At 39.3% G+C, this 19,819-nt stretch overlaps 1 protein-coding gene across 4 annotated transcripts in view; it reads left to right on the top strand.

The window, feature by feature from the left end:
• The window catches only part of LOC134344332 (tyrosine-protein phosphatase non-receptor type 3-like), a 190,360-nt gene that overhangs the window by 56,547 nt on the left and 113,994 nt on the right, over positions 1-19,819 (top strand). For all 4 annotated transcript variants that reach the window (XR_010017417.1, XM_063043923.1, XM_063043921.1 and 1 more), the window contains exons 7-10: positions 839-891; positions 2,594-2,714; positions 5,141-5,228; positions 16,676-16,764. Coding sequence is in view for 3 of the 4 variants with exons in the window: in XM_063043923.1 (XP_062899993.1) it covers positions 839-891; positions 2,594-2,714; positions 5,141-5,228; positions 16,676-16,764 (351 nt within the window). In the remaining variant the exon portion in view is untranslated. The remainder of the gene's footprint in view (positions 1-838; positions 892-2,593; positions 2,715-5,140; positions 5,229-16,675; positions 16,765-19,819) is intronic.

The following is a 19,819-nucleotide window of genomic DNA, read 5'->3' as shown; positions in this document are numbered from 1 at the left end:
CAGATGGAGTTTAGTGCTGAAAAATGTGAGGTGCTACATTTTGGTAGGACTAATCAAAATAGGACATACATGGTAAATGGTAGGACATGGAAGAATGCTGTAGAACAGAGGGACCTGGGAATAATGGTGCATAATTCCCTGAAGGTGGAATCTCATGTGGATAAGGTGGTGAAGAAAGCTTTTGGTATGCTGGCCTTTATAAATCAGAGCGTTGAGTACAGGAGTTGGGATGTAATGTTGAAATTGTATAAGGCATTGGTGAGGCCAAATTTGGAGTATTGTGTACAGTTCTGGTCACCAAATTATAGGAAAGATGTCAATAAAATTGAGAGAGTACAGAGGAGATTTACTAAAATGTTGCCTGAGTTTCATCTAAGTTACAGAGAAAGGTTGAACAAGTTAGGTCTTTATTCTTAGGAGAGTAAAAGGTTGAGGGGGGACTTGATAGAGGTGTTTAAAATTATGAGGGGGATAGATAGAGTTGACGTGGATAGGCTTTTTCCATTGAGAGCGGTGGAGATTCAAACAAGAGGACATGAGTTGAGAGTTAAAGGGCAAAAGTTTAGGGGTAACATGAGGGGAAACTTCTTTTCTCAGAAAGTGGTAGCTGTGTGGAATGAGCTTCCAGCAGAAGTGGTTGAGGCAGGTTTAATGTTGTCATTTAAAGTTGAATTGGATAGATAGATGGACAGGAATGGAATGGAGGGTTACGGGCTGAGTGCAGGTCGGTGAGACTAGGTGAGAGTAAAAGTTCGGCATGGACTAGAAGGGCCGCGGTGGCCTGTTTCCGTGCTGTAATTGTTATATAATATGACATCTAAGTTTGTCTGTTTCCCAGATTGCCTTGTCCACACAGTAAAGCAATCTTACTTGCTTCCTATGCAGTCCAATGTAAGTAGTGAAACTTTAACACTTTTTCAATCTGTTTTTAGTGGATTCTCTTGGGGAAAAAATTGATTAGCTTAAATACTTTGTGCATTTACAAATGATGCATCAACTTAGTGTCCAGGATCTTTCTTAAACTTGCAGTTTCAAATTCATAAATTTGTAAACTTGTAGATTGAATATGCAAGTGCAACCACTAAAACTACCGTAAATTCCGGTGTATAACCCAACCCGGACTATAAGCCGACCACCCATTTTCAAGGTTAATAAAGTAACTTTTTCATGTTACCTTTGTATAAACTGACGCCTTTTGTAGAGGTTTTGGATCAGGGAGGGAAGTTTTGGATTAGGTTCGCAATGGTAAAGAATCCTCTGAAATGTAATCCCCATGAAATCATTTAGCACCCATGGTAATCTCGTTAAAACATAACACAGGGTGTCGGGATCAGTACATGCACTCAGTATTGAGTTTGCGACCACCATGTACAAAAGATTAAAACGAATGCGATATGATGCTGGCTTCAAGCTGAAGATTGTTGATTTTGCTAAAGGAACAAATAATTCTGTAGCTGCTAAGAAGTTTAGTGTAAATGAGAAACAAGTGAGAGAGTGGAGAAAGGCAGAGGACATGCTGAGGGAAATGCTAAAGAGGAAATGTGCAAACTGTGGGAAAACATGCCAGTGGCCAGAACTGGAAGAAAAAGTTTTAGAGTCGGTGAATCACCAGCAATCGTCTGGATACATTGTTATCAGAGAAATGATTCGAGTTCAAGCGTTGAAATGGGCCGAAAAACACCGTGAGGTCAGCGAAAATTTCAGAGCTATACGAAGTCGGTGCACCCGATTTAAGAATAGACGTGATCTTGTGTTGAGACAAAAAACAAAGATTGCTCAGAAGTTGCTGAGCGACCTTGAGAATAAGATTTCAGGAAGGAAACGTCTGGGACATACTCAAAGCGCACTTGTCAGGTGAGACAAAAGCAGCATTGAAAGCTGAATATTCGGACATTGCAGTCATCTCCAGTGGTTTGACGTCCGTGCTCCAGCCACTAGATGTGAGTTTAAACAAACCATTCAAAGAATTCATGTGCCGAAGAATGGGACGCGATTTTCAGAGAGTCAGATAATGAAGAGTGTGAGAGTTTCAATCTCTGAACGTTTGACGACAACAGTGTGTACAAGTAAATTGAGAAACAGAATGTGTTTTGTAGATCTTTTCCTTTTTTGTAGATTTCATAAGCATTTGTACCTTCTTTTGTATCTGACTCAAACAGCCAATAAATACGACCTGTCTTCCGTGTATTCATTTTTCCAAAGTTGGTACCCTCTGTATAAGCTGACCCCCTAATTTTAGGACCGAAATGTGGGGCCAAATTCTCGGTTTATACAACGGAATTTACGTTATCAAAGCTGAAAATAAATCCAGCTGCTATTCTACATTCTTAAAGGGATTGTACTCCAGTACACTTTGTATCATTAAAATGTTTAATTCAGAAGAAGCAGTTGCATGGAATAACAAACTAACTCAAATTATTGCAAAAATATTACTGTAAAAAATTAAAGCTGGTATATAGGCCTGGCTTTAGAACATATATATTGATAATAATTGCTTAAAAATGCATATGTCCAAAAAGGTTATTTTCTCTAAAATGTAAGCAAGACAGTGGAGTGTTAATTATTAACTTGTATTGTCACTTAAACTTTGCAGCTGAACTTGGCGAGTACAATCCTTCTGAGCATCATCCTGGGTACATTGAAAGTTTTCACTTTATGCCTGATCAAAACCAAGACTTTCATACCAAAGTGATGTCTTTGCACAAACAACACAGGTAGAATTGAATGTGTTTGAAATTAAAGAGCATTTGATTGTTATAAGCAAACTATTAACCAAGTTTATTTACTTGTAATGCTTAAGTATCTTTAGTAGATGATTTTTTTAAAAAAAATTAATTTAGAAGAAGCTAAGAGTCACTCCTGAACATCTGCTTGTAAGAATAACACACACAAAATGCTGGAGCAACTCAACAGGCCAGGCAGCATCTATGGAAAAAAATACAGTTGGGCCAAAACATCGACTACCTGGCCTGCTAAGTTCCTCCAGCATTTTGAGTGTGTTGCTCAGATTTCCAGCATCTGCAGATTTTCTCTTGTTTGTACTTGTAAGAATATTTTTTTTCTGCAAAATAAATATGCTGGCAATTAGCATCTGTAGGCATGTGTACACTATAGTAGCTCATACACTGCCATGGTTGGTTTCACAACACCTTTGTCATGTATAATATATTACATTAAAAAGGAATGTGGGGCAGTACACACGTCACCATCAGAAGCTCTGACTAGTTGAAGATGCACAAGGAAGTTCAATATATTATTTCTGAAGTTACTGCAATATTGCAATATATTGAATAAAGCTGATGAGCTCCTTTTTTTTCTTTATATAATGCAGATATGCCTGCTTAAGCTAATGTTTATCATAGATTTTTAAAACATTTGCAGTACATTGAAAGCTACTGAGTATTTTAAGCATACAGTGGCATACAAAAGTTTGGGCACCCCTGGTCAAAATTTTTGTTACTGTGAATAGCTGAGCGAGTAAAAGATGACCTGATTTCCAAAAGGCATAACGTTAAAGATGACACATTTCTTTAATATTTTAAGCAAGATTACTTTTTTATTTCCACCTTTTACAGTTTCAAAATAACAAAAAAGGAAAAGGGCCCGAAGCAAAAGTTTGGGCACCCTGCATGGTCAGTACTTAGTAACACCTCCTTTGGCAATGATGACCATAGCCCTAACAAGCTAATTAAGGTCTGAGAACTTGGCAAAAGTTATCTGAGAGCTCAAATCTCTTGGGGTGCCCAAACTTTTGCATCGTGCTCCTTTCCTTTCCTTCACTCTAAAATTGTACAAAACAAAAATAATACACTAACCTTGATTAAAATGCTGAAAAGAATGTTTCATCTTTAACTTTATGACTTTTGGAGATCCGTTCATCTTCTACTCACTTAACTATTCACAGTAACAGAAATTTTGACCAGAGGTGCTCAAACTTTTGCATGCCACTGTATATCACCATTAAACAAAAAAAGAATAATAATCTAACTGCATCTCATTTAATTGCTATGGTGGGAATATTGTAATCACTGATATAGAAATTGTATATATACTCAGTGGCCCCTTTATTTTAGTTAATGGAAATGTCTAATCAGCCAAGCATGTGGCACCAACTCAATACATATGCAGACATGGACAAGAGGTTAATTTATTGTTGTTCAGATCAAGCATCAGAAGGCGGGGGGAGAAATATGATGTGATAACTTTGACATGAAATGATTATTGGTGCCTGAGGGGGTGGTTTAAGTATCTCAGAAACTGCTGATCTCCTCAGATTTCCACACAGAACTGTCTCTGGAGTTTACAGAGAGTGGTGCGAAAAACAAAAAAAAAACCCATTGAGCTGCAGTCCTGTGGCCAAATGCCTTGATAGTGAAAGAGATCAGAGGAGAATGGCCAGACTGGTTTAAACCAACAAGAAGGTGACGGTAACAGAAATAACCACACATTACAACACTGGTGTACAAAAGAGCATCTCTGAATGCACAGCACGTTGTACCTTGAAGTGTATGGACTCAAAAACAGCAGAGGACCATACCAGGTTTCCACTTCAGTGGCCATGTTATTAGATACGCTCCTGTACCTAACTACATATACACTCAGTAGCCAATTTATTATCTATTTTAAACCACCTGGGATAGTTAGAAACTATTTAATGACATATTTTTGTGTCTAAAATTTTTAAAAATATTGTTAAACTCAAAAGTTGGGTGGGGAGGTGGGATGAACAAAAATAATATGTGAAGGGTTGCCGGCCCAAGTATTTCATACAATTGCAACTCATTCACCACGTAATAGCATTGTATTGCTATTTTGCTTTGCATCTGAGATGTTCCATGTTGGTTTCGAACTGAATTTAACATCATCACTTAATATCTTTAGCAGATATAACCAGATTAAATTCTGCCCAGTAGTGAATAAGATACAACTTAATAAAATGTTTGAGGGAGATCTTTCTGTGCTGTTGCTAAAAACTAACTACATTTGAATCCCAAATGAGAATATTTAGTAACATAGCATTTTGTATGTAAACCTTTGAAATGAAATTGATGGTGTGCAATTAATTTCTGTTTTGATGATTTTGAGATACAGTGCAACTTTTTTCCCCTTGGCAAAATTGTGTTTATTCATTATTTTATAGAGACCTTAAACAATCTGAAGCAGAACTTGGATATTTAACTAAAGCAAAAGCCCTTGAATTTTATGGTGTGGAGTTACATAATGCAAAGGTAAGCCTATACGTGCAAATGGTCTTTATTGTGTTCGTTTCTTAGACCATTTGGAATTGTTTTCATCTGGTAAAGACATTTAATCTTTGAAAGCTACTATTGTTCCATGTAGCTAAAGTTATATTTAAGCTAAATTAGAATACACTGTACCTTACTGTCAACATTTCTATCTTCATCACATTGAAGAATCTGACTCTGCCAATTCATCAGTTTTAATGAAACCTCTGATACAGTCAAATAGACTTTTTGAAAAAGTTACCTTTTTTTAAGCAATGCTCAATTAAATTTTCTTTGCTGCATTAGAACAGTAGTCTTAAAGATAAAGGCAGGTTTGTTAATGTAACACAACTTTAGATTGAAATGTACCTGATGAAAAAGGTACAGAAAATCAACTGATACGTCTGTTGAAGCAGAGAAATGTGATTCAGAGATTGGTGTGAGAGAAGTGGGTTTTGATTCATGGGGCAGTGATAGTAGTAGAAGGGAAGAAGAAAAATTGTTTCTTTTAAAAAGGATGAAACCTAAACTATGCTAGACCCAGAGTTCAGCCAATCAAATAACTGGACAAGCAGATGGGTTTGTAAACAATAGAGAGGCACAAAAGGCTTAAGATGAGGTTCTTCTTCTAACTTTTCTTTGGCAAGGATGATCTCCTGCCTCAATCATTACATCTCCTCTTGTTGAAACACCCATGATCTTTTCATTTCTCATTGCTGATATGACATCAACCATCTTGATGCCCTCTCTAACCTCACCCCCTCTGAATGCACTGCTTTCCACGCACTCTGAACCAGTCCCAAATTCGCCATCAAATCCGGGCTATTGTAGTCTGGTGAACTTGCCTTTACCTTGTAGAGGTCAGAAAGCAGCCCTCAGACACATCCTCTTGCCTATCCCTAGACCAGAGCCCCACCAGTTATCATTAGGCTATGATTTCCCATACTATCAGAGACTTCATTACTTCTGAATCAGAATCAGATTTAGTATCACTGGCATATGTCGTGAGATTTAGTTATTTTACTGCAGCAGTACAAAGAAATACATGATAAATAAATATAGAGGGAAAAAAACTGAGTTACATTAAGTATATATCTGTCTATTAAATAGTTAAAGGAAGTAGTGCAAAATAACAGAAATAAAAAAGTAGTAAGGTAGTGTTCATGGGTTCAATATTCATTTAGAAATCATACGGCAGAGGGGAAGAAGCTGTTGCTGAATCGCTGCATGGATACCTTCAGGCTTCCGTACCTCCTTCCCAACAGTAACAGTGTGAAGAGGACTTGTCCTGGGTGGTGGGGATCCTTAATGATGCCTTTCTAAGGCACCATTCCTTGAAGATATCTCAGATATCCTGTGATAGAGCTGACTAATTTTATAAGTTTCTACAACTTATTTTGATCTTGCGCAGTAACCCCCGCCCCCGCCCTATCAGACAGTGATGCAGCCAGTCAGAATGCTCTCCACAGTACATTTGTAGAAGTTTTAGAGTGTTTTAGTTGACAAACCAAATCTCCTCAAACTCCTAATGAAATATAGCTGCGTCATTATGTTGCGTTCAGGCTAGATCCTCAGAGATCGTGACACCCAAGAACTTGAAATTGCTCACTCTCTCCACTTCTGATCCCTCGAGTCTATGAGGATTGGTTTGTGTTCTTTCATCTTACCCTTTCTGAAGTTCACAATCAGCTCTTTGGTCTTGCTGATGCTGAGTGCAAGGTTGTTGCCATGACACCACTCAACTATGTAGTATATCTCACTCCTGTACGCCCTTTTGTCACCATCTGAAATTCTGCCAACAATGGTTGTATCAGAAGCAAATTTATGGATGCTGTTTGAGCTATGCCTAGCCACACAGTCATGGAAGGGAGACTAGAGCAGTGGGCTCAGCACACATCCCTGTGGAGCACCAGTGTTAATTCTCAGCGAGGTGGAGGTGTTATTTCCAATCCACACAGATTGTGGTCTTCTAGTAGGAAGTTGAGGATCTAGTTGCAGAGGGAGGTACAGGGGCCTAGGTTCTGTAGCTTTTTCATCAGGACTGTAGGAATAATGGCAGTAAATGCTGAGCTATAGTCAATACATAGCATCCTGACATAGGTATTTGCATTTTCTGGGGATCGTTCTTTCACTACTTTCAAGCTGTTATTTTCTTATATACAGCAACACTGCCGGTCTCTATCTCCTATCCAAGATTTACAAACAAAACTGCCCTTGTTGGCCCTTTGTTTGTGCTGACTCCATCAAAGGTATAGCCATGGGCACTTGCATGGGCCCTAGCTTGTTCTTGCCTCCAACCCCCTGCTCAACTCACTTTTACACCTGTGACTGTGTGGCTAAGTACAGCTCCAACGCCATATACAAGTTTGCTGATGACACCACTGTTCTGGGCTACATCTAAGGTGGTGACGAGTCAGCATACAAGAAGGAGGTTGAAAATTTGGCTGAGTGGTATAATTGCAACCTGTCACTCAATCTCAGTAAGACCAAGGAACTGATGGTAGACTTCAGGAGTGGGAAGCCAGAGGGCCATGACCCAGTAATCATTGGAGGATTAGAGGTGGAGAGAGTCAGTAACTTTAAATTCATGGGTGTCACGATCTCAGAAGGCCTGTCCTAGCCCTTTCATATAAATATAATTGCAAAGAAAGCACAGCAGCACCTCTACTTCCTCAGGAGTCTGTGGAGATTTAGCATGTCATCAAAAACTTTGGCAAACTTTTGTAGATGTGTGGTGGAAAGTGTGCTGACTGGCTGCATTGCAGACTGGTATGGGAACACCAATGCCTTTGGGCAGAAAATCCTACAAAAGGGATTGAAGTCGGTTCAGTACATCACAGATAAAACCCTCCGAACCATTGAGCACATCTACATGAAACATTGACGTAGGAAAGCAGCGTCCATTACCAAAGATCCTCTACACCTAGGCCATGCTCTTTTCTCACAGCTGCCATGAGGTAGAAGGTACAGGTGCCTCAGGACTCGCATTACCAGGTACAAGAACAGTTACTACCCCTCAAGCATCAGCCTCTTGATCAACCAGGGATAACTACACTCATTTAAGGATTCTTATCTTGTTATTTCATGCTCGTTATTTATTGCTATTTATTTATTATCTACATTTTGCATGATTTGTTTACAGTTTACAGTTACTCTGTGGATTTGCAAAAAAAAAAGTACCTCAGAGTTATGTAGTGTTATGTGTGTACTCTGATAATAAATTTTACTTCTGAACTTCTTTTTATGAACAGTTTACCTTTGGGCACCCTCCACTTTCTCTGAAATGAAGGTGCAGCCATGAGCACTTGTATAGGCTCCAGCCATGCCTGCCTTTTCATTGGCTATGTGGAACAATCCATATTCCAAACCATTCCCTAACTCTTTCTTAGCTATGTCGATGACTGCATTGATATTGTTTCCTGTACCTGTAACCCCCCACCCCCAGTTAAGATTTTTATTGCAATTCTGTAGGTGTTTCATTTTAGTGGTTCTGTAAGAACAGTCTGTTCTGCTTTTAGCATGTTTGAGTTTGAGCTAAAGATAAGGAGCTATGTTGTTCAACTTAGGAGTGTTGTGTTAGCTAATCAGGATGGTGGAATTGGGAGAAGGTTCTAAAGAACACCAGGTACCAGGTGGAGAGGTTTTTGTAGCAGGTACTGGTGTGAGTCGAGGTCTTTTTGGTGAGTGCTGGGAGAAGACAGGAGGGAAGTTGGGAGGATGCCAGCCCTGTTGCATGAGATGCTTTGTGCAGATGAATGGCTTCAAGGAGAAAGGACCAGTACTCCCGTGGGGGAGCCCATTTGTTGGAGATGGATTTTGAGAAACATTTGGAAGGTGGTGTGTACTATCACGCAGACCACGTATCCAGAAGAGAACCTCAAGATGAGCTCCAACTTGTATGCATGTCACACTCGCTATCAGGTGTGGGCAAGCGTGCTCAGCTAGGGTCACCAGTTGGAAAAAACACAGATGGTAAACCACAACCGTATATTAGTGCAAGGGGTTTTATTTAGTGACAGGTGGGGAAACAAGCAAAAGCTGCTCAAAAGTTGTGAAGAAAGGGAGTATTTACAAATAGACAAATGAAAACAATCATGTAAAAAAATAATCACAAACGTGCAGAGGATTTTTCCACGACACGCTTTGCTGTTAACTTTTCAATATAACTATTTACCAACCATCAAATCCAACCTCCTCACCTCTCAGCAAAGCCAAACTGGGGGTTTAAATCTGCTTGTGTAGGGTGTAGTGCGCCTCCTTCTACTAACCCAAGCATTATTGATGTAACCGTGTGAGTGAAAATAAATGAAACTATTTGGAATGCCTGTGTCTAGAATCCTTATTTTTATGAGTTATAGACCAATAGAGCACATTAACTGAAGGAATTGTTTTGAATAGCCACACTAGCAATTGTTTTTCTGTTGTGGTGTGTAAATGGTGAACTCCCAAGAGCTGCAGAACAGGAGGGCAAAGTGTGTGAACTACTGGGGAATCTAGACCAGGGGCAGAATGAAGAGGAGTGACTAACCAGGCAAAGGGGCAAGGTTAGCAGGAGAATTAGCATTGCCTACCTGTTGTATCACAGTGCACATTTGGACTAGTTAACTGTAATGGGCCCTTGTTTTTCCTTTTTCCTACTAACTGTTCGATTAAAGCTGACATTTGTAAATATACTTTCTTTATACTATGTAATGTGCGATCTGTTATTTCTTGCTGACAGCTAATTGCATGGGGGCAGATTATACTCAGTATTCGCACAGACCAGGGTTCGGAGGGTAGAGACATCCCAACTTCTCGGTTTTGGTGGGACCCAAGTCATACCAGCCCTAGACGTACGGAGTTTGAGAAAAGTGGTTTTCTCACCACTGAGTCCAGTAGCTGTTACTGAGGAGCTAACAGTTACATCTCGAGAGATGCCTGGTAAAAAAGGGTTTCACACCTATGCAGAATCTTCATTTTCATTAACTTTGTTATTAACTTACACTCTGCCCTCAAGTTCCCATGGTCTATCCCCAGTATCTTTTCTGCTTTCTTGATCTCAGGAGACACATTACCCACTGATACCTACTACAGATCCACTGACTCTCACAGCTACTTGCCTACACCTCTTCTCACCCCATCACTTGAAGAATGCCATCCTTTTCTCGGTTCCTAAGTCCATTTCAGGAAATGGGCTTTCCCCAAATCCTATTGATAGAGCTTTGACCCACAAACCTCCCTCACGACCATTCAGAGTCTAATCAGCTCTTCCGAATGAGACAGTCATTTGCGTACAAATCTTCCAGCTTTATTTATTGTATCCGGTGCTCCAGCTGTGGCTTTATCTGCATAAGTAAGACCAGATGCAAACTGAGTGACCTTTGTTGAGCACCTGCATTCTATTTGCCATGGCCATCGGGTGCTAGACATTTTAATTCTGCTCCTCATTCCCAAATTGACACATCAAGCTGCTCTGTTGATAGGGTGAAGCTAAGTACAAATTAGAGGAACAGGACCTCATATTCTGTCTGGGTGGTCAACCAGCTGATGGCCTGGACATGGAATTCTCCAACTTCCACTAAACTGCTCCCCCCCATCCCTTATCTCCTTCCTTCTTTGTTATCTACCCGTTCTTCCTACATTGACCTCACCCCATCACCCTGTTTCCTTCCAATTTATCGCGTTTGCCCATCTTCCACTGGTTCCCCTCCCCCACCATTTTCATTTGTCCCTTCCAACTCCTGCCCTTGATGCCTTGCACCACTTCCCCCTCCAAACAGATTCCATCATCATCACCCCTTTTTTCGCCTCCATTTGTCCCCTTCTACCTTCTGGTGCTATCTGCATTCTTCCCTCTTCCTTCTACCTGTCACCCCTCCTCACCTAGATCCACCTATCATCTGCTAGGTCTTGCTCTACCCTTTCCCTCCACTATTTTATGCTGGTCATCTTCCCTCTTTCTGAGTCCATTTAAAGGGTCTCAATCTGAAACATTGACTGTTCATTTCCCTCTGTAGGTACTCCCTAATCTGCTGAATTCATCCAGTTTCTTTTTGTGTGTATGTAATTTGGGGAAGCTCATGGGAGAGAAATCTACCACAGGCAAGGAGGGCAAAACATTCTGTTTCTGCGCTGCATAACTCTATGACTATAATTTCATGAATTCAAATTAGCATTAATAATGAGTGTACTGAGTTGTCTTTCAAGTTAGTATATTGATGAGTTTATGAAGGAGCAAGCCATTTTAGATTAAGTATTATACAATGAGGATAGATTGGTAGATAATGTTCAAAGTAAATTATCAAAGTAATGTATGGTCAGCACGTCCAACCCAGAGATTCAGTTTCTTGTGGTCATACTCTGTAAATCCATAATAGAGTAATAACCATAATAGAAAGACTGCATCAACTTAGATGCACAACCAGTGTGCAAAAAACATCAAACTGTGCAAATAGAAAGAGAAAGTAATAATAATAATAACAATAAATAAATAAGCAATAAATATCGAGGGCATGAGATGAAGAGTCTTTGAAAGTGAGCCCAGAGGTTGTGGGAACGTTTCTATGATGAGGTGACTGAAGTTATTCCCTTTGGTTCAAGAGCCGATAGTTGAAGGATAATAACTGTTCCTGTCTTGTGAGGTCCTTTACAGAAGGGTATCAAGAGCAAACAGATTTCTTCATAAGGTGGAAGGGTAAATAGTTTGATGTGAAATTGACAGAAAATTGTATCAACCCAAAGGATTGGAAACAGTTTAGAAGTGCTTTTTAAACAAGTTTAAGAAATCAGCTAAGAGAATAGAAATAACACTTGAAAGTAAATATACAAGGTGCATAAAAAGCAGACTACAATTTTTCTGCAAAGGGCCTAGATTAGTGAATACAAATTTAGATCCCTTTTAGTTAAAACTGGCAGAATAATTTTGTTTCATCTTCACAGAAGAGAGCATGCAATGTTTCTGGAAATTGTAATGAGACAAGAGTCGACAGGAAAGGAGAAATTAAAGGAAAACAATATCACTGGAAGTAAATAGCATTTGGAAACTACTAAATCCCCAGGACTTGTGCGTACCAGAGTATTGAGTAATAGCTATCAAAATAGTGAGATTATTAATTACCATCTTCTAAACTGTGAGATGATTTTGCTGCTTGGAGTTTGGCAAATATAATCCTGCCATTTATAAGAAGAGGGTGAAGGAAACAAACTAGTTAGTCTTGTATCTTTATTAGGAAAATACTAAAGTCTGCTGTAAAGCATATGATGACACTAAATTACAGTAAGTATCCACAAGAGAGCCAACATGGACCTAGAAAAGGGAAAATTATCTTTGGTGAATTTACTGTGTATTTTGAAGAATGTAACTGAAGATTGATTGAGACCCAGTGGTTATGATATATGTAGATTTGAAAAAGGCCTTGCACACCGACTTCCTTTGTTAAACTTCAAACCGCATGAGATTCAGGTAATATATTGCTATGAATTGAAAATTGGTTGACAGAGAAACAATAGGAATAATTTCCTTGGGGTGACAGGCGGTGACTATTAAGGTGATACGGGGATTAGTGCATGGATCTCAGTTAGTCACATTACATTATCAATGACTGAACACAACAGTTCAGTTAAAGAAACAAAAAAAAGCCAACATGGTAGGTATACTTTAGAACATAGAATATTACAGCTCCTTACAGGCCCTTTGGACCACAGTGCTCAGACATTTTAACCTTCTCTGAAATATTATAACCTTCCCTCCTACATAGCCCTGCATACTTCTATCATAAATGTGCTGATTTAAGAGTTCCTTAAATGTCTTTAATGTAACTGTTTTACTACCATTCCTGGCAGGGCTTTCCATGCACCCACTACTTCGTGTTTTTTTTTTTAAAAATTACCTCTAACATCCCCTCTCTATTTTCCTTCAACTACCTTGAAATTATATCCATTGTATTAACCATTTCTGCCCTAGGAAAATGTCTTTGGCTATCCACTCAAATTATGTCTCTTAATATCTTGTACACCTCTATTAAGTTACTTCTCATCCTTCTTTGCACCAAAAAGAAAAGCCCTGGCATGCACAACATATTCTCTTAAGACATGTTGTCTAATCCAGGCAGCATCTTGGTAAATCTTCTCTACACCCTTTCTAAAGCTTCCACATCCTGGCTATTATGAGGTGACCAGAATGGAGCACAATATTCCCAGTGAGATCTAACCAGGGTTTTGTAGAGCTGCAACATTACCTTACAGCTCTTGAACTCAATCTTTTAACTAATGAAGGCCAACACATCGTATGCCCTCTTAACAACTCTATCAACTTGCGTGACAACTTTGAGGGATCTATGGATATAGACCTCAGGATTCCTCTGACCCTCCGCACTGCTAAGAATCCTGCCGTTAACCATGTATTCTACCTTCAAATTTGACCTCCCAAAGTGAATCAGTTCACACTTTTCTGGATTGAATTCCGTCCGCTACTTCTCAGTCCAGCTCTACATCCTGTTAATGTCCTATTGTAACTAACAAGAACCTTCTACACTATCTACAGCTTCAACAATCTGTCGTCATCTGCAAACCTACTAACTCACGCTTCCACTTCGTCATCTGTCATTTCTAAAAATCACAGAGCAGAGGTCCCATAACAGTTCCTGCAGAGCGTCACTGGTCACTGACCTCCAGGCCAAATATGCTCCATCTACAAACACCCTCTGCCTTCTATGGCATAATGTAGCAAGTTTCAAGTTCTGTAAAAATGTTTTCAACTATGTGAATAGGCAGAAAAGTGGAGTTTTATTTTAATAGAAGAGAATCAGAAGTATTGATACACAAGGTGCTCTGGTGTTCTCATACCAAATGCTGACAGCAAACATTTTAGGGGCAGCAAGTAGTTAACAAGGCAGCTAGTTTGTTTGTCTTCATACTAGAGATGTGAACATAGATGTCAGGATGTTGTTCTACACTACAATACATCGAGCTTTAATGAATCTGCATTGGGAGTATTGTGTGTAGATTTTGTCTCCTACCTCAAGAAGAATGTACTTGCCATAAAGGGAATGCAATTTTAACCAGACTGATTCCTGTCATGGTGGAATTGATGTATGAAGGCTAATTGCATTGACTGGACTAGTTTAGAAGAATGAATAGAAATCTCATTAGAACTTAAATTGTGACAGGGCTTGACAGGTTGGAGCAATGTGGATATTTCCCTGGCTGGGGTTTCTGAAACAGGAAGTCACAATCTCAGGGATTAGGATAAGATATTAAAGACTGAAATGAGGGAAACCTTCATCAATGAGAGTGGTGAGTCTGTGGTATTCTCTACGATGGAATGCTGAGGAGTCAAGTCACTGACTGTATTTAACAAGAATAAATTTGGTAAATTGTTCTTTATTGTCATATGTATAGAGGTACAGTGGAAAAATACATTGTTTTGCATGCTACACATGCATATCATTGCTTTAAACAAAACCTAAAGTGAAAATGTTTGAAAATATGTGCAGTTAATTTGAAGAGAAAGCAAAAAGAGCAACACATTCATCAAGGTATCAGATATTAACTGAAATTAAATTGGTTTATCATTGTGATGTACTGAGGTGCAGTGAAAAATATTGAAATTGCATGTCATCCATTCAGATCATCTCATCACATCAGTACATTGAGATTGTACAAAGGAAAAGCAGTATCACAAGGCAGAATGAAGCATTATAGAGACAGCTTATCTGGTCCTTTAAGCATTTGGTAGGTTTTAATGAGATCCCCTTCTATATTCTAAATTCCAATGAGTACAGGGCCAAAACTGCCAAACACTCCTCATATGTTAACCCCTTCTTTCCTGGAATCATCCTCATGAACCTCCTTTGGACTCTTTCCAGTGACAACACATCCCTTCTGAGATTTGGGGCCCAAACTGTTAACAATACTTGGCTTGACTAGTGTCTTGTAAAGCCATGGCGTTATTTCCTTGTTTTTATATTCTATTCCCCTTGAAATGAATGACAACATTGCATTTACCTTCTTTATCACAGACTCAACTTGTAAGTTAACCTTCTGGGAGTCTTGCACAAAGATTCCTAAGTCCCTCTGCACCTCGATGTTTGAAGACTGTCAGGGCGGTTGGTGACATTCTATTCCCTTTCTGTTTAAAATGTACATAGAATGTGTTAAGATGATCAGAAAGGGATACACTGTTATCGGTGATGCTGCCCAACTATGTTTTGTCACTTGCTATAGCATGTAAGTCTTGCCACATTGGACGAGTAAACAGAATGAAAAATGTATCTCCATTTTTTTTGCATCAGACATGTTCATACAATTTTATTGCTGCTATGTTAGACTTCAGTAGGAAGTAAAGCTTCGAGTTTATCCATAGGTTTTTAGTTTGGGAAGACCTAGATTGATTTCTTTGGTACATAATCCTCTACAGATAAAGTCTTTGAGTTGTTGGGTCTCTGAATATGGACCAGTCCACTGACTTAGTCACATACAACTTAATCAAGTTTCAGACCAACACTGTACAACTTTCTGTAGTGGTTCCTCCTGTTTCAGTTTAGATTTCCAAATACTAAAAATAGTTTCCCTATAAGCTGGTAATGTTCTGCCCCATATTATCAAAGGGCTAGTTTGGAGAAATTTCACAATATTACTGATCACTTGCAACAATAGAGTGGGCATTGCTTCATATAATATATGCATTGTTGACCAAGCAGGTAGTTTGGTCGACTTGTTGATACAAGTGAAATAGGAACTTCTAATTGTCTTTCACTGTTTAAAGCACAACCCAGACTACTTGTATGGGGAAGGGGTTTATTGATATTACATTGAATTATGAAACCAAAATCACCCAACTCTTTATTCAGGATTGTTTCAGTTTTCAAGATGTATTGTTCACAACTGTTCAGAATTCATTATCGATTTCCAAATATTCGACAGAATCTCTACAGTTCTAAGTTTATAGACTTTGACAAGCATATTTCAAGTGAAAATGCATCAGGCCATCAAACTTTGAGAAACAATATTGATGTTTTAAATTCATAGTTTAAAAAAAGTTGATCCATATTATCAGGATACATATTGACTGCTATTTAACAAGTTTTTGTTGTTCCATTGTTTCATGCCTCTGTTGTGCTCTTGCATAATGTTCATCATGATTGCTGCTGTCTCATCCATCTGCTGCTGAAGTTCTCATGGATTCCCTTATAGTACAGCACATTACAGGCCCTTCGGCCCACAATATCCTTATCATACCCTGGTTTGAGGCTTAGAGTGTTCTCCAGGATGGACTTCAATTTTCCACTTATTATAGGTTGCAATTTATTAAAAATATCCAAGTCATGCTCACCCATCATGCTTAGATTTTTTTAAATAGTGCATTAATAATGGAGACCACTAGTTGCATTGATGAATCCATGCTTAATCACGCTGTTGTACTTTTATAATTAACGTAGGAAAATAATGATTTCTTGATTTATTTATTTTAGGATCAAGAAAATTTAGAGGTGAAGATTGGAATATCCTCTGGAGGCCTCAGTATATATAGAAATTTGGCTCGAATCAATTTTTATCCCTGGTAACTATTGCTGTTTATCACCTTGTCTGTTTACCGGTGTAGTAAAGTACTGTGCAAAAATCTTAGGCACATACAATACTGTGCAAAAGTCTTGGGCACCATTTTTTATAATTTTGTTTTGGATGTTTGTTTCGTCTTCTGCATTAGTGTGTGTCAGTAGAAAAGTGTAAATTTAGATGTCCAAACATATATTTTCTAAAAAATTAAAAGTTACAGAGAAATGTTTGTATGCCATTTAAGGGAGTAATATATTAAGGTACTTTTCAAATGAAAACTTGATTACTTTGTAGGCATGTAGCCCAGTGCATGATGAAACCCAACAGGATCCTAATCAATGACATAATGGGTTGAATGGACTAAACTGATTAACTGCAACAGAAATGGGTGTAGAAGGAACCCCTTCCTTTTGGGCAAAGGACAATCAAAATAAATGGTGAGGTTATAGCAGATAAGACAGTCAAATCACCAATTCTCACACTGTAGCAAGATGCAAGGTGATCATCCTGCATCAACAGACTGGAGTCTCAAGATGTGCCCTCCAAGTTGTTCTGAAGAATTACAAAGAAAGAGGCAAGGTTGAGAACAAGAAAAACAGTGGTCAATCATGGAATCAGAGTACAGCAGATGAGAGATGCATCAAGTTGACTTCTTTTCTAAATCGGAAGAAGTCCAGCATTTCTATCAGCTCTGAACACAGAAACTACTAGAACTCAAGTACATCCCTCTGTTGTTCAGAGAAATGTTGTGAGAAGTGGTCTTCACAGAAGAGTTGCTGCCAAAAAGCCAATCCTCTGAAGTGGAAACAAAGTCAAGGGACTTGCCTATACACAAAAACTCAACGATTGAGCTACTGAACAATGACAGCAAGTACTTTGGACTGACAAGTCAAAATTTGAAATTTTTGGCTGAACTAGAGGCAGTTTGTCCATCGAAGAGATGGAGGGGGATGTAACGTGGATGAGTCTGCAACCAACAATGAAGCATGGTGGAGGTTCCCTGCAGGTTTGGGCCTGCATTTCTGCAAATAGAGTTGGTGATCTGGGCAAAATTAATGGAATCCTCAATGCTGAGAAGTACAAGCAGATTCTCGTCCATCACACAATGCCATCAGGGAGGTGTCTGATCAGTTCCATTCTGCAGCAGACAATGGCCCCAAACACACAGCCAAGGTCGTAAGGACCTATCTTCAGTGAAAAGAAGAAGAAAGAGTTCTCCAGCAGATAGTATGGCCTGTAGAGAGCCCTGACCTCAACTTCATTGAGGCTGTCTGGGATTACCTGGAGAGACAGAAGCAAAGATCCTATCATTTGTCATTGAACAATGCTATTTCAGAATAAATATTTCCAGTTTATACTTTGTATTTATTTTTTCTAAATTCCATTTTAAACAAGTCATGGTGGTACTGGTGCACAAGAGACATGATGGTTGCTATTTTATGACATTTGCCAGAACATTTTTGTTTATTCCGGGGTTCTCTATATTCCCAAAATAAAATTATGAACCTCTCTCTTAAATATCAATTTTGTGATGCAGTTAGAACTGATTCCCACCCTAAATAAACTAAGTAAAGACCATAAGATATAGGCGCAGAATTAGGCCATTTGGCCCCATTGAGTCAACTCCACAATTTCATCATGGCTATTCCAATTTTCCTCTCAGCTCCAATCTCCCGCATTCCTTCATGTATTGACCAATCAATAATCTATCAACTTCTGCCTTCAGACCTTTCAGTTTCCAAAGAACATTCTCCTTTGTAATGGTAACCTAACCTCACACACTTCATGACCCCGAACACCTGGAACTTCCATCACATTGCTAGTGTCTTCCACAGTGAAGACTGATGCAAAATACTTGTTCAGATCTTCCATCATTTCCTTGTTCCCCATTACTACCTCTCCAGCATCATTTTCCAGCTGTCCGTTATCCACACTGGCCTCTCGTTTACACTTTATGTATTGGAAAACCTTTTGGTATCTTTTCTTACCTGTTCTGGGTCTCCTCTGTGATTTTTATAAATGATTTGGATGAGGAAGTAGAAGGGTGGGTTAGTAAGTTTGCTGATGACACAAAAGTTGACGGTGTTGTAGATAGTCTGAAGGGTTGTCAAAGGTTACAGCACGATATTGGTAGGATGCAGAATTAGGCTGAGAAGTGGCAGATGGAGTTCAACCCAGATAAGTATGAAGTGGTTCATTTTGGGAGGTCAAATTTGAAGACAGAATATAATATAAATGTTAAGACTTTTGGCAGTGTGGAGGATTAGCAAGATTTTGGGGTCCATGTCCATAGGACACTCAAAGCTGTTGCGCAGGTTGACAGTGTTTTTAAGAAGGCCTATTCTGTGCTGGCCTTCATCAGCTGTGGGATTGAGTTCAAGAGCCATGAGATAATGTTACAGCTGTATAAGTCCTTAGTTAGACCCAACTGGGAGTATTGTGTTCAGTTTTGGTCATCTCACAGGAAGGATATGGATACTATAGAGAGAGTACAGAGGAGATTTCCAAAGATGTTGCCTGGATTGGAGAGCATGCCTTATGAAAAAAGTTTGAGTGAACTTGTCCTTTTTTCCTTGGAGTGATGGAGGTTGAGAGGTGACCTGATAGAGGTGTATTGTCGTGGTCTTGTCTGTTAACTACTCATTTCAGTTAATTTCCTTTTCCCCGTGTTCCACCGGGCTCCTTGCTTAGGGCACCTGATCTTCATCCGAACCGGCAGGGTAAAAACCCCGGCTTACAGCTACTCAGTGCTGCTCCGTCACCGTAGCCAGGGTGGCGATGAATGTTCCGCACTGCCAAGAATAAGGGACCATCTTCCAAGCTACCAAGAATAAGGGACAGTCTTCATGAGCCTCTCATGTCAAGATTTGTATTGTCTGTGGTTTGTTTTTGTTGTCTCGTGTCCAACTGAGTGTTGCCGGCCGTTTTGCCGCTGCTCCAAGCCGGGATGCGAGTGGTCTGTTGTTGTTTTGTTTTGAAGGCTCCGAGTCCCAGTCCCAGTCAAAGCTTCGTGTCCAGTCAAGTGATTGCCGGCCGTTTGCCACTTCATGAGCTTCTAC

This window comes from Mobula hypostoma, chromosome 3 (assembly GCF_963921235.1).
Source record: "Mobula hypostoma chromosome 3, sMobHyp1.1, whole genome shotgun sequence".
Lineage (NCBI taxonomy): Eukaryota > Metazoa > Chordata > Chondrichthyes > Myliobatiformes > Myliobatidae > Mobula > Mobula hypostoma.
Note: the sequence above shows the minus strand (reverse complement) of the source record. Positions and strands in the feature narration are given on the sequence as shown.